At 36.9% G+C, this 12,908-nt stretch overlaps 1 protein-coding gene across 2 annotated transcripts in view; it reads left to right on the top strand.

The window, feature by feature from the left end:
• The window catches only part of LOC139980018 (TBC1 domain family member 19-like), a 146,627-nt gene that overhangs the window by 112,203 nt on the left and 21,516 nt on the right, over window positions 1-12,908 (top strand). For both annotated transcript variants that reach the window (XM_071991362.1, XM_071991363.1), the window contains exon 10: window positions 12,737-12,811. In XM_071991362.1, the coding sequence (XP_071847463.1) occupies window positions 12,737-12,811 (75 nt within the window). The remainder of the gene's footprint in view (window positions 1-12,736; window positions 12,812-12,908) is intronic.

Raw genomic sequence — 12,908 nt, 5'->3', positions numbered from 1 at the left:
AAAACAGCAAATGTTTTCAACCTCAACCAGGTGAGCTGGGAATTAAGTCTTTGCTGCCATTGGTGTTGGGGGCAGGGGTGGGGGGGGATAGTGCATGGACTTTAGCTGTGTATTTGATGAGTAATGGAATGTTGCCCCCAAATAAGCTATCACCTGTACATAGCATCCAAAATTGCTAGAACTTGTTGCTTAAATGTCTATGATATGACCCCCTCATCTCTAAACAACAACATGAAGCAAAATGTATGGAGCAACCTAGGGCATTAAGTACCCACTTTACCCCCCACTCTGCCCTGCAGTGGGCAAGAGCAGTCTCTCCCCCCCCCGCTCCTCATTTCCCTATCTACGTACCTTCAGTTAATATTATATGAACATAAAACTTATTTATTTTATACAGTGCCCGAGAATTAATAATCAAAACACAGACAAACATATATCAAGACAAATTCTTACACACATGTACGTAAGTTAATTAGAAATATTTGCAAATATCTACGGTATAAGCAGAGTGTTGCTCTGCTATTTACGTAACAGTTTCTGATATGGCTAAGGCCAGCTCCCTTCTTATCTGCAGATGTGATAATGTCATCGGGCAAACTGTCCTCCCGATATGCCTCTGATCTGTCACAAAATGCCTCTTACTCATGCCAAGCTTTCCTTCACTATCTGTTGATATGAGAAGTAATTTTCCAGCTCCCTCTTTTCTTTCACTGGCAAAAGATGACTTACTGACTTTTTTTCATTCAATCTCTCTTTTTGGTTTTTACGTTAAGTAAAAATCTCTTCTCTCCATTGTCATTTAACCTTGATTGTGAGTCAAAGACCTTCGCTCAAAGAGCCTATACTCTCTAACGAAATAATTGACAGCCTGGTGTGGTACGTACCCTTGGAGAGTAACTACTCACAAGTGCCAATCATCTGTAACATGAGAAACGATTTTTCATCCTCTTCTGCTACCTCTCAATCGAAGAGACAGAGATAGCGATGTCATCATTTTGTCGATTCTTACACCATTGTCATGATCACTTTTGTATCGACTAGCCGGAGGGCAGGCTAATGCACAAGTGCCTGTCTGCATACTGAGTTTAATATCTTCTTGCTCATTTTTTCCCCCAAAAAATGAAAAAGAAAATTGAATGTCAAATTTTTCCCATATATTCTTCTCTCTCTTTTTAGACTTTTAGAGGATACTTGGAGGTGATGAATGGGGGGAGGGAGGGGGAGGGAAGTTGTGATAAAAGAATGATTTTTAATAACTGTAATCACAGCACAAGATGCAGCTTGTTATATGTTAGTTAAAAGTTTTTAACTAATTGGAAAATATTAGTTACTGTTGAGTAATCCTATCGGTATTGGACATGTAACTTGGTAGAATTGTAACAAGTGCTTAAAGTATTTAACTTCACCTTACATATTGTGAAAACTAACTCTTTACAATCCACGTGTGTGATTGCAGAATACAATTGTAGTTTCAAATCAATTGCAAAATATATTCTGTAATCTTGTTGCCAAAGTTACTTACACAGTTTGAACGGTTTCAAATTAAATTGTGCAGAATGCATGGTTACATACTGTGTAATATCATGAATATTGCAAAAACAGCTTTTTCAAGATCCCCTATTTATTATATGCATCTAAATTTAATTTCCCTATCATTTTGTTAATTCATCTTGTTCCGGTGCAAATTAAATTGTAAACGTCTAGGAATGAAATATTTCTCAGTCCAGTATTACACCAGTGAATAGTGGGACTTCGTGAGAGTAAGCTACGGTATAGCTGTTCAAGGGTAATGTTCTGAGACCCATACCATGTGATGAAAACTGTTTGATCTTTCTCATACGTGGGGGTGCCCTGAGTAACGAGTTGTAAGCTAGAGGTACAAACAACACCCGTGACGACTTAAATTATGCGCAAAAGAAATCCTTCTCCTCCTTTCTTCAATTTATAAGGAGTTTTAATGAAATGAGCACGTCAGTCCCCGAAGCTGATACGCAGCTTATAAGCATCACACAACAGTTCAGTGAACCGCAGCAAAAAGTAGAGCCAGCCTTGCGGGAGCATGCACCAGTTCCTGTTTATAGTCTTTGGCATTATAGCCTTTCTGTCAATCTTCCCGCCTCGTTTGTTCTATTTTTCGAAGATGAAGATTATCAAGAAAACAAATTCCATAAAAACTTAAATGTGTTAATTTGAGCAAATACAAAAGTGTTATGCCGCTTTTAGGAAATGAAACACGTACGTCTCCAATATTTCATGGAGTTTATTTAATTTATTCTTTATGTGTTAGTTGTAGATCCATTCATGTTTTGCAGGCTTTCGTGGGAAGTTATGTAGTTCGTAGGGAAACAAATCTCTGTGGCGTTCGACCGGCAAATGACACCAAAATTGTTTTGATTCAGTTCAGTTCATTCTTGTAGGGGCTTTATTTCCATGGTGCAAAACGTGATGAAATGGGGCTTACGTAAGGAGAACAGCTGTCAGTCCCTGAGCTACAATTTGTCAAAATATCAAGTCTCTCGATACAAGAGGAAGAAAGAGTTAATCAGTTAATTGTTTGCGAGTGTTTCGCCCTGTCATTATCTTGGCATAAGAACTATCAAGTGTCATTCCCCCTCCCCCTCCCCTCCCCTTCCCCCTTCGGATATCTTCAAATGATAATAATTGATGTTTTTGTTGTTCTTTTGTTGTTGTAATAAAAAAATTGAATAGTATAAGTATATTTCACATTTCATTATAGGTGCTGAAAGCATTGTTACAATGCAATTATTTTTATTTCACTTAATTGCTTTATCATCATTAAAAAAATATAAACTTAATGATAGAAAATGTAATCTTCTTTGTCTGTTGTTATATTCAGAGTGTGAACATTATTAAAAACCAATTATTGGTGATTTTTTTTGTCATCAATATAGCAAATGTTTTCCAGAATTCATGACATTTTGTCTTGTTTACTTTTCATTAAGGTCTTAAATCTGACACTATATAATTCATGTCACAAAATCACAGCAATTTTGTCATCGTGTAAGTGTGTGTGGGAGGAGAGAATATATGTGGAATTTTAACATAAACACATTCAATCAGTTACTCTCCCAAAAAATGTCTGCCCATTGCAATAATGTGGCACTGCTTACATTGTTCGTCAAGTTCACATTCGCCTCACTCACCCCCCCTGCTGCCCCCCTCCCAACGTAATGTGAGTATTTTGACAAGCTTGAGCTTTTAACGACCGTTTTCCTACGTCAACTGATTATTTGTTGGTGTTTTATACCGGTGTAATTCCATTTTCACAAGTAGAAAGGTCATTTACACTTTTCTTCTACAGTTGGGAAAAGTAATTTTTCTTTTTTTTTCTTGGCTCTGTATCTATATATATAAGTAATCCTTGTGATAGTTTGACCAGAAGTGCATCATGCAGTCAGATTTAGCAAGTCTTAGTAGTGGCCTCTTATCTTGATTGATAATCAAAGAAATAACCATTTGGAGGCTCGTTCCAGGTTGCAATCTCCCCTTTATCATTAGCAAACTCCTGTAGTAAAACACTCGGAGACCTTATGGAGGCATATTGCTCATCTTTTATAGATGATGATGATGATGTCACAGAGTGTTTTTGGCTTATTTTTCTCTCTCCACATCTCTCTCTCATTCTCTCCATTTTTGATTGCTTTCACCAGCCATCTGAATTAGTGGTCCAATAATGTGTGTCAGTGAAGTTTCACTATATTATTTCACATGGGGTATGTACATATAGTAGCATAGGTGTAGCAGAGAAGGAGGGGTGTTGACTGGGCAGCCATCTCCTCCTCCTCATCCACCCCCTCCCTCCCAACATTTAATAAGATAAAATCATCCAAAGTTTGAGATTAAAAAATTGCAATTTCCAACCACCCATCTGAGCCTCCAAAATTCTTCTGCCAAAAAATCCTCAAAGGCCACTGGCTTCATGACCCTGGACACTTTCTTGGCTTCCTTTGCCACTGGACACTTGAGAAAGATACAATTTCATAGAGTGTGTTAAATTCTAGTACTTAGACATGAGCTAACTCTATCATGATTTACAATTAAATAGCATTAATTGATAGATTATGATATTCCTTGAGCTGGTACTTTTGAGGGAAAAATATCCCAATATTAGACTTTTAAAACTATCCCATACTGTTATTTGGGAACCCCACTTCAAAATAGTTTATTGGTTTGAGATATGGTTGATAGTGAGTGTATTACCTATTTTGACTGCAGGCTTATCCTTCAGCATTCTACCTGGGGTTGGGGGGGGGGTGGATCACAGTAGGTCCAGGCATGTGATCATTTGTTATCACTGTTAATTACTGTTCGAAGGCTTTATTTTCCTATGATAATCTTCTTGTTGAATTATCCAGAAACCAGGATACATATTTTGAATGTATGCTTCTAACTAACAGCAGCTGTCAATGGTCTCTATGTGGCTAGAATTTTTTTATTTTTTTTTATTTTCCAAAATATCCCTCAATAAGTATAGTATCATTTATAAATGTGATAAAGAAGTAAAAAAAACAGCAACTATTTTCAGTTGAATAAAGTCGTGACATCCTTACCTCTGCTTTTGACAAGATAAAAGTATAGTCACAAAACTTGAATAATTCATGAGACTTTGACAATTACAAAATGTTATGAGGAATCAGTTTTGATTAAGGATGCAGAAATCCAACACTTTTAAGGATGCAATTTTCAAGGATGCATTTTAAGGATGCAGAAATCCAACATTTTTAAGGATGCAATTTTCAAGGATGCATTTTAAGGATGCAGAAATCCAGCATTTTATGTTGAACAATGACAGCTTCAAAAAAAGTACGTCTGACCTGTTTAAATGCGATAGTTCACAAAGGTGGTTTGAAGAATCGACAACAGTCTTCCCCCAAATTTGAAATGCTTGCCAAATGTTAATATTTTTATAAACACAAAATGAAAACTATATATTTTGTTTAGATGTCTGATATTTGTTTGTCTATCTTTTTGCCGTCCTTTTATGTGCTTTTGGATGTTTACCGTTTTTCTACTGCATAATATTGTATATGTATTTTGTATTGAGGGCTTCTCTGGAAAGCAGTGCTTCTGCATTGAGCAGGACTACCCTCATTAAAGATGACAATAATAATAAATAATAATAACACAGCTAGAGGAGGCTGGGCACAGAGTGAAAAATACTGTAAAACTTGTTGTAACTGGTTGAAACTGTGTTCATCGGTTTCTAATGTAATGAATACAAAATGGTAATGCATTAAAATTCTTTCATTAATTACATAATTCTTAAACGTCCCTCTGATAACAGTCAGTCAGTCTAAATCATATCTAAAATTGTGATCGGAAGTTAAAACGGGATGGAAAACTACTCTGTATTAGTTTAAGCAGTTACTTTTTTGAAACTAATTGCTGAATAGAGAATCGAGAATATTCATATCACTAATTCACATGAATTATAAAAAATAAATAAAATTGAGTTTGTTGTTTGATCTGTGCCAATAGTATCTGAAATATGTTTTATTGTTTAATTTTACTTTCTGTGTATTAAGCTAAAAGGTTCCTTGTGTGCTCGGCGATCAAGGTTTTTGCTTACATTAATAGCTACATTGAGTGCAATGTCCTTGGTACCACTTTGAGTTGCCTGGTATGGAAAAAGGATTTATCGTTCTTTCTGCGGTTTAATTAATTACCCTTATCAGCTAGCGGAGGTAAAATGTTACTAATGCATGGCTAGTTTATCAATTAGACTTCAGTCTGGTCTTTTATTATTACAACATTATAATGAGCGCATTCAGGATGGAAATATAACGTACACCAACTAACTGTGGTGGTAAGCACATGGGTCGAGAGGTTACTGACCCTAGAATTATTTGTAGTGATATTTGCACTTTGCTGTGGACATGAAGAGTGATACAAAATTAAGCTGATGCATTTTGGGATGAGCCATTGACACACTATTTAACACTTAGACAAATGTTATACCATCTAAATTGTAAAATATTAAATCTATCACCTATGCAACATTCCAGTAGTTATGTCAGCTAGTTCTAACTTTAAAGTTTGAATAATAGCTTATATGTTAATAATTTAAAAATCATCAATAATTGTCCCAAAAGATTGTTATATTCTAAAACTTGATTTTATTTGTCATTCAAATCATAAGTACTGTATACTTTTCTGTAGAGGTAAATTTCTTAGAATTCATATAATTTGAAAAGAGTAAAGAATTTTTTGTACTCTTAACTTGCAGCCATCTATTATTTAATCTAGGCCGTTAATTAGTTGGTGGCTGTACCTATAATATATAGCCATTTCTTTGATAGGCATTGTCAGTCAGTTAGCATTACCTCAGTTGCATGACATTGCTAGGATCACAATAACCAGCCATATTCAGTATAACCCAGAAAGTGGCAGGGAAGGGATTTCAAGAGAAATTTGCAATTATATTCAAGTTAGATATCTCTAATAACCTATTCTCAATTGGGGGATGTTAAAATTTCTGAAATGGATTGGCCTCAGTGAAGCAAAATATTCTGGTGATGGAAGGAAAATTCGTAATGAAGTTTACACATATCAAGTACTTATTTGACTAAATGCTAGCATGTTTCCATGTGGGCAATATAATGATGACATTTTAACTTTCCAAACTGCGATAGATGTCTTTATATTCGTCTGGGTTACATTACTTTAAAGTTTTATAGTCAGCTGCCACTGGTTATGATATGCCTCCCAGGGAATATCATTTCCACCAGATGAAATGTGGAATTTAATCTAAATTTGATGAAAAATCTGGTCGATGTGTATTATAGTGACATATAACATTTCAATCGATTGTGACAAGAAAAAAAGTCTAAACCTTGGTCATGCATCCCACGGTTTATGGATGAGTTAACTTTGTCATATCCCCTGTAAAGATCAGTGGCGGAGCGACCATATAGTCAGGGGGGGGGGGGCGGATGCTCCCCCTGACGGACTCAAATGGACTGCTGACGCACTTTTGAGCTTTTTTATCACTTTTTACTTATTTCCGATTATTGACTTTTTTATTACGCTCTCATCTACCTATTGACATTTGTCACATTTTGGTTGGTGTAATTTTCTGACAAAATGCTCTTAGGCGGTCTTTAATTTATCGGCACTTCCGTTGTACGAAACTATTTCCAAGAACTGTACGGGGTTTTCGGTCTATTTTTAGACGATACGCCACGCGCAGTGGCTGAAATAGTAATAAACACCAAACTTTAAGTCGGCATACAGTGTACGTTATACGCCGCACCATGATCAGTGTGTTGACTAGTGCAGTAGGTTACAACAGGCACAACAGGCATTGTGTCAGGGCTACGAAAACATGAGCACTCACAAAGATACCACAAGGGATTGTGATGAAGTGCATGTACTTTCAACACCCATATAAAATTCCGAGTTGTCACAAATGGCGATGACACCTGTTTATTCTTCATTTATCTGCAAATTAGCAAGGCCCGGAAAGTGTCATTTCCGGCGATCTAGGGAATATCTTTACTCAAAACATTTCTGTACGCTCCGCATCAACCTGTGGTGGCGCTCCGCTTAGATAGTGTCGAAAGCCCCCTACAGACCATTCTTGCCCCTCCCCCTGACCAATACCCCTAGCTCCGCCACTGATAAATATACCATAGCTGTTACCAATGTTCTCCCCAACATGTTTGTGGTGGGTGAAATGTACTTTTATACAATTTTAGCAGTTATAAATTCATAACTGGTATATACAAGGTTTCTTCTACCTTAATTCAAACATCGTGAGCTTGTTGCATTGAACCGTCACTGTAGATGTCAGAGAAAAGTGCAGGACAATAGTTGGTTAGGTATGAAGATCGGAAAGAGAAACCAATAGTATTAGGAGATCACTGATCTATTTGCAAATGGTGCCATTATATTTTCGAAGGATACTATCAGTGAAAGGTTTGAGGTAGAGCTGCAGAGCTGGGAGGGGGGAGGAGGGGGGTTGCATGGTCCTCATCATATGCCACCTTATTCATTGTTACTTTGACATGCTATCACATAATTTCATCACCCATGGGAGATTTACCCTTTCAAAACGTTGTTATAGTCATATCTGCTGGCTTTGAATCTACAGGTTTTCTTCAATCCACATACTACCTATGGCAGCCTATTCACAGCAGCTTCACTGGTTTATACACGTTTCTCGGAAACGCATGGAACCCTTCATGATTGATTCAGAAGGATTTGTCAGATATATTTTGGATGAATTAATTTTTATGTCAAACCAGGTTACTTGTCACATGACACTTTTCAGTATAAATTTATGTAAAATTTAAGACTTAAAAATTTACCTCCCTTTTACCCCTCCCTCCCTCGATCAATACATATTGTATCCTGTTCATAAGTCACTGCCAGTACTGCCTTCTCATGCATCTAATAATAACTCCAACATTAAATTTCCTCAATCACCCCACCGGCCCGCAATAGTCGACCGCCTCCTTTAATTCTTTCCTAAAGGTGACCACTATTTGGCCCCAAATGAAGGCTATGAGTCTTGAATATATATATATATATATATATATTAAATATTATATATTATTTTATTATATATTATTTATATATTATTAGACTAAACAATGAAATGTCTGAATGTTGTTAATGACTTTGAGGAGTGGTAGTTCAAATACTTGCTAAAATCTGCATGAGCATGGGTATATTGGCCATTATCTCACATTTCTAGCATATTTGGGAGCAACACTGATAACTGCAGTCTTTCTTGGGAGATTTAAGGAATTTGTCAAGATAAATTTTGTATGTACTGTACTCTTACATGAGACCTGAACCATCGGGCCTCTACACTTCCCTCTTCACTCAGCGTATAACTCCGTCCGCATCGATGCGCTAATCTCTAAAAGTTGCGCCCGTAAGTCCGTCCTCCCAGGCAATCAACCGTCTCTCTCAAAAATCCAAGTTCCGTCCGTCTGAATATCCCCGCAATCTCTCGTCTCTCACTCCGATAGACTTCCCTAAATGCGAATGAATTTTTATACTTCTGCTTTCAAGTTCATGAGGTAGGTATATATCCAATGCCTCGATCCATCCAAACAATTTTGTTTTTTTCCTTCGACTGGAGGTGTGAAGTAATTAATTGTCAACGGTGAGACAAATTGATCAGGAACTCCTCTTAACTCGTTGTAGTGCCATGCAGACAGATGTGGACACACAAATCAGGCATATACCGCCGTGGACGCTAGATTAGCCAATCAATTAGCTGTAGAGATGGATAAAATCCCCCCGGACTTAACCTGAAGAATGTGCTGAGGTGCGTCGAGATTTTATTCCATCTGCCAAATTGAAAAAAACTAGAAATTTTAAATTTAGGACTGAAAAGAAATAATGGACATGACCGGGTAATATGCGACAGATCATGCTATAATGCACTTTGCGATATATATCAAGACATCGACTCCCTTTCCAGAAAAGAAAAATTTTGAGAAAATGGGAGAATATATTACATTATTTTCCAGGATGAAAAAGCCTGTCCTGATGGAATTAAAACTCACAGCAGTGGAATATGATAACATTTTCCCCAGTAAGAATAATTCTATCCTTAAAACTGGGACTCCGTCCAATTGGGGAAGTTCATCCCATATTCGTGGGTACTGGTGACGTTTCGTTGTTCAATTGGCAGTCAATATCACAGCTCCACTATTTACGAATGGACAAGCTTCTGAACTAACAGATAAACTTGCAGGTTGAAAGCCACACAATTTTTGATAAAGGTGGACTTGGTAGCAATTGGAATTAGAACATGACCGAAGAGGTTCGATCTAGTCGTGTGATCAGCATGTTCTGTAATTGAGCCTTCGGGTGTAAAAAGACATTTTTGAATATCTGATAAAGTGAGAGAGAGAGTATTATTTATGATCAGCTAATTCTATCAAAAAAAAATGTTTCAGTTGTTTGTATTTACTAAAGGAGGGTATCTGGTAATCCCCTCTTCCTCTCCTTGTATCTGCCCCTACTTGCCCCTCTCCCCATCCCCATCTTCCCCCCTCTTCTTAATGATGTGTAGGGCTATTGCAAGTATTCCCCCCCCCCTTAGGGTTTGGTCAGTTCCAATGTGCTTAGAGTTGAGCAACATTCATATATCCTTTCCTGAACTTTGAAAATCCCTTTACGGAGATAAAGGGATTTGCGGGAGTAAGTAATACCTGTGAATATCCTATACATGGCTGCTGCAAAATTTTATGCTTTGATTGAAAATTTTTGACAGAACTTAAGCTTCCTGTCTTGAAGTTCTCAACATACTTATGCCACTTCCTAATTTCTTTCATATCTCTCCAATTTCTTCAATCATCTTTTGAAATATTTCCTCATATCCTTACCTGGTTCTCTTGGGCGTGCAGGCTAGTGTCATGTTTCTGCCACTCAAGTTTGACAAATTGCCAGAAACATAATTTGGCCACAGGATTGTATTAACTTTCCCAAGTTTTAAATTAAAACTTTAACATAACAATTCAGCGTGATAGGAAGCGTAAATATAATCAGGGTGTGATGTCACGAGCAACGATTTCTGGAGATTTAAATCCGAGACTTATCGACAGTTCTATCAAAGCTAAGGTATGAAACCACACGTGCAAAGTTACAAATATTTACAAATTTGCGAGAATTAGTCCTGCCTGTATCATTTTGGCATCGATGACGGGTGATACCATACCGGTTTGAAACTTTAGTTCAAATGCTGAGATGATGCGGCATTCTCTGGTTTCTCATCAAGGATGAGGAACTGTCCGTTGGAAGGTTATAAGATATGTTGGATGCAAGCACTTGTAACCGCCTGAACCATCCAACGGTTTACCACTTGACTGCAGTTAATTCCCTGGAGTCCTACAGGTATATTGCTACTCTGACTCATTATAAAATGCTAAAAACGATACACTCCGGCCCTCAGCTCGGATACGGTTTCTTGGCAGGTGGGAAGATTTCTACGAAATCGAATTTGTCTTTGAGTAACTTTTCTACCAAGCAGTATATATGCACACTGCTCGACTATACACTCGAACATGTCCATGTTTCTCGTTCAGAAAGTTTTCTTCCCTTCATTTGCTTCAGAATCTTCATCAGTTTACAACGGTGACTTTCTAGAATATGAAATACAAGTAAACGAGAGAGCTTCGGAAATTATTTATTTGTTTTGTTGTATAATATGTATGTATTTCTTAGATCCTTCTGTAAGCAGGAACTCGCGAGAATTCCCATTGGCATATCAAAGCCGCAAGCTGACCAAAGTCAGTCTCTTACATTCATATTTAACGTCCATGATTATGAATTGTCAATTGTCAACAACTCTGTAACTGGACGACATACATTAATCTTGGAGTGACTCGAACCGGGGACCTTATGATTGGAAGGCACCGGCGTTAACCACTGAGCTATATTGTGTTAATATGTTAATTAATGTGGTGGTGTAATTCTGGTATGCATATAAAGTCCCACAGACCAGCTTTCCAGATTCCTCAACGCAATCAATTATTAAACGTGTTTATTTAGCCGTGCATGGAAGGGCAGAATATGACAGTTTAAATAATTATAGTGAGTTTCTTGATGAAATTGGTTGCCTTTATGTGATATAACAAACAAATGTTATCATCATACCATTAACATTAGAATATTTTTTTTATTCACTGGCATTTTTTAGCAAATGGCTTAAAAAATTTGAAATTCTAAGCATGCTCACACAATTAAGGCCTCTGATCTTCAGCAAGATTTAAGAGCTTGATGAGAAAACCAGTAGCTATTATAATATGATTTAGCATGGCTGCAATTAACTTATGGCATTAATAAATCACTGATGTTTTCCCAAAAACCGATTAAGGGATAATTGTCTTAACCATATATCTCTTCCAATGATGCCAGACTCAAAGGCAAGAGCTAAAACGGTAGTTGTGCATGTATTTATGGGACCTATTAAAGACCGATTGCTTTTAGTCAAGTTGAAAATAATTGTGTATATTTACCTTATGTAGCACGCGTCACTTGCGTCACTGACTGGTCAGAAACATCTGCAGGATTATTTTGGGTAGTAAATTCTTCATGTGATGACATGACCAATAGAGCATAAATTTTTTTGGAAGTGGGGGAGTTGCGGGGGAGGGGTGGTTGGTGTGGGGTGGAAGGTGGGTAATTTCATATTTCAGACCTTTTCAATTTCATAAATTGCTGTGTCAAATGTAATGATGTATGATTCATTTCCTTCTATTGTATGGCAGAAATCATTTTCATGAATATTGTATTTCAAGAATTGAAGATTATCAGTATGAATCAAATTCTTAAGTTTGAAATGTTAATAAAATCTGGTGAATCAATATTGAAAGGTCATCAGTGGTGGTACCAAATGTTAGCCTGCTATATTAAAAAAAAAAAAAATTTAAAAGGTAAAATTGCTTAAAGGTTGTCAAAAATAACTTCCCTGAAGATTCTATTAATAGACAGTGAAAATTTCTCAGTAAGGAGAAAAAGAGGGTGGCGGAAGCACGTTTTTATTTAAGTTGGAAATGGCGGTGACCAAGATTATCTGACATTTGGGAGCAATGAGGTTGACCTTTCAAATCCGTACAAAATGCCAATATATAAGATTACTGAGTAATGCATGTTTGTTAATGAACCAAAGTGCATAGCTAAATAATAAAGGAGAGTTTGTGGTCAATAACTTACTGTGTTTTCCTTCTTCCTCCCCTTTGGCGATCTTTTGCAGGACAAACTAATCTACGAACAGTTAAAGAACTATGTCTTCAAGCACGACCTCTTGGTGGATAAGCTGATCTATAAGGTAAAATTCTTTTCCAATGTTTGCTGAACTCTTTCTCGCTAATAAATGCCTCCATGTTTTTGACAGGATTGTCTTTTTTTTTGTTTTTTTTACATCA

The sequence above is a fragment of the Apostichopus japonicus genome, chromosome 14, assembly GCF_037975245.1.
Source record: "Apostichopus japonicus isolate 1M-3 chromosome 14, ASM3797524v1, whole genome shotgun sequence".
NCBI lineage: Eukaryota > Metazoa > Echinodermata > Holothuroidea > Aspidochirotida > Stichopodidae > Apostichopus > Apostichopus japonicus.
This window is presented reverse-complemented; position numbering and strand designations above follow the sequence as displayed.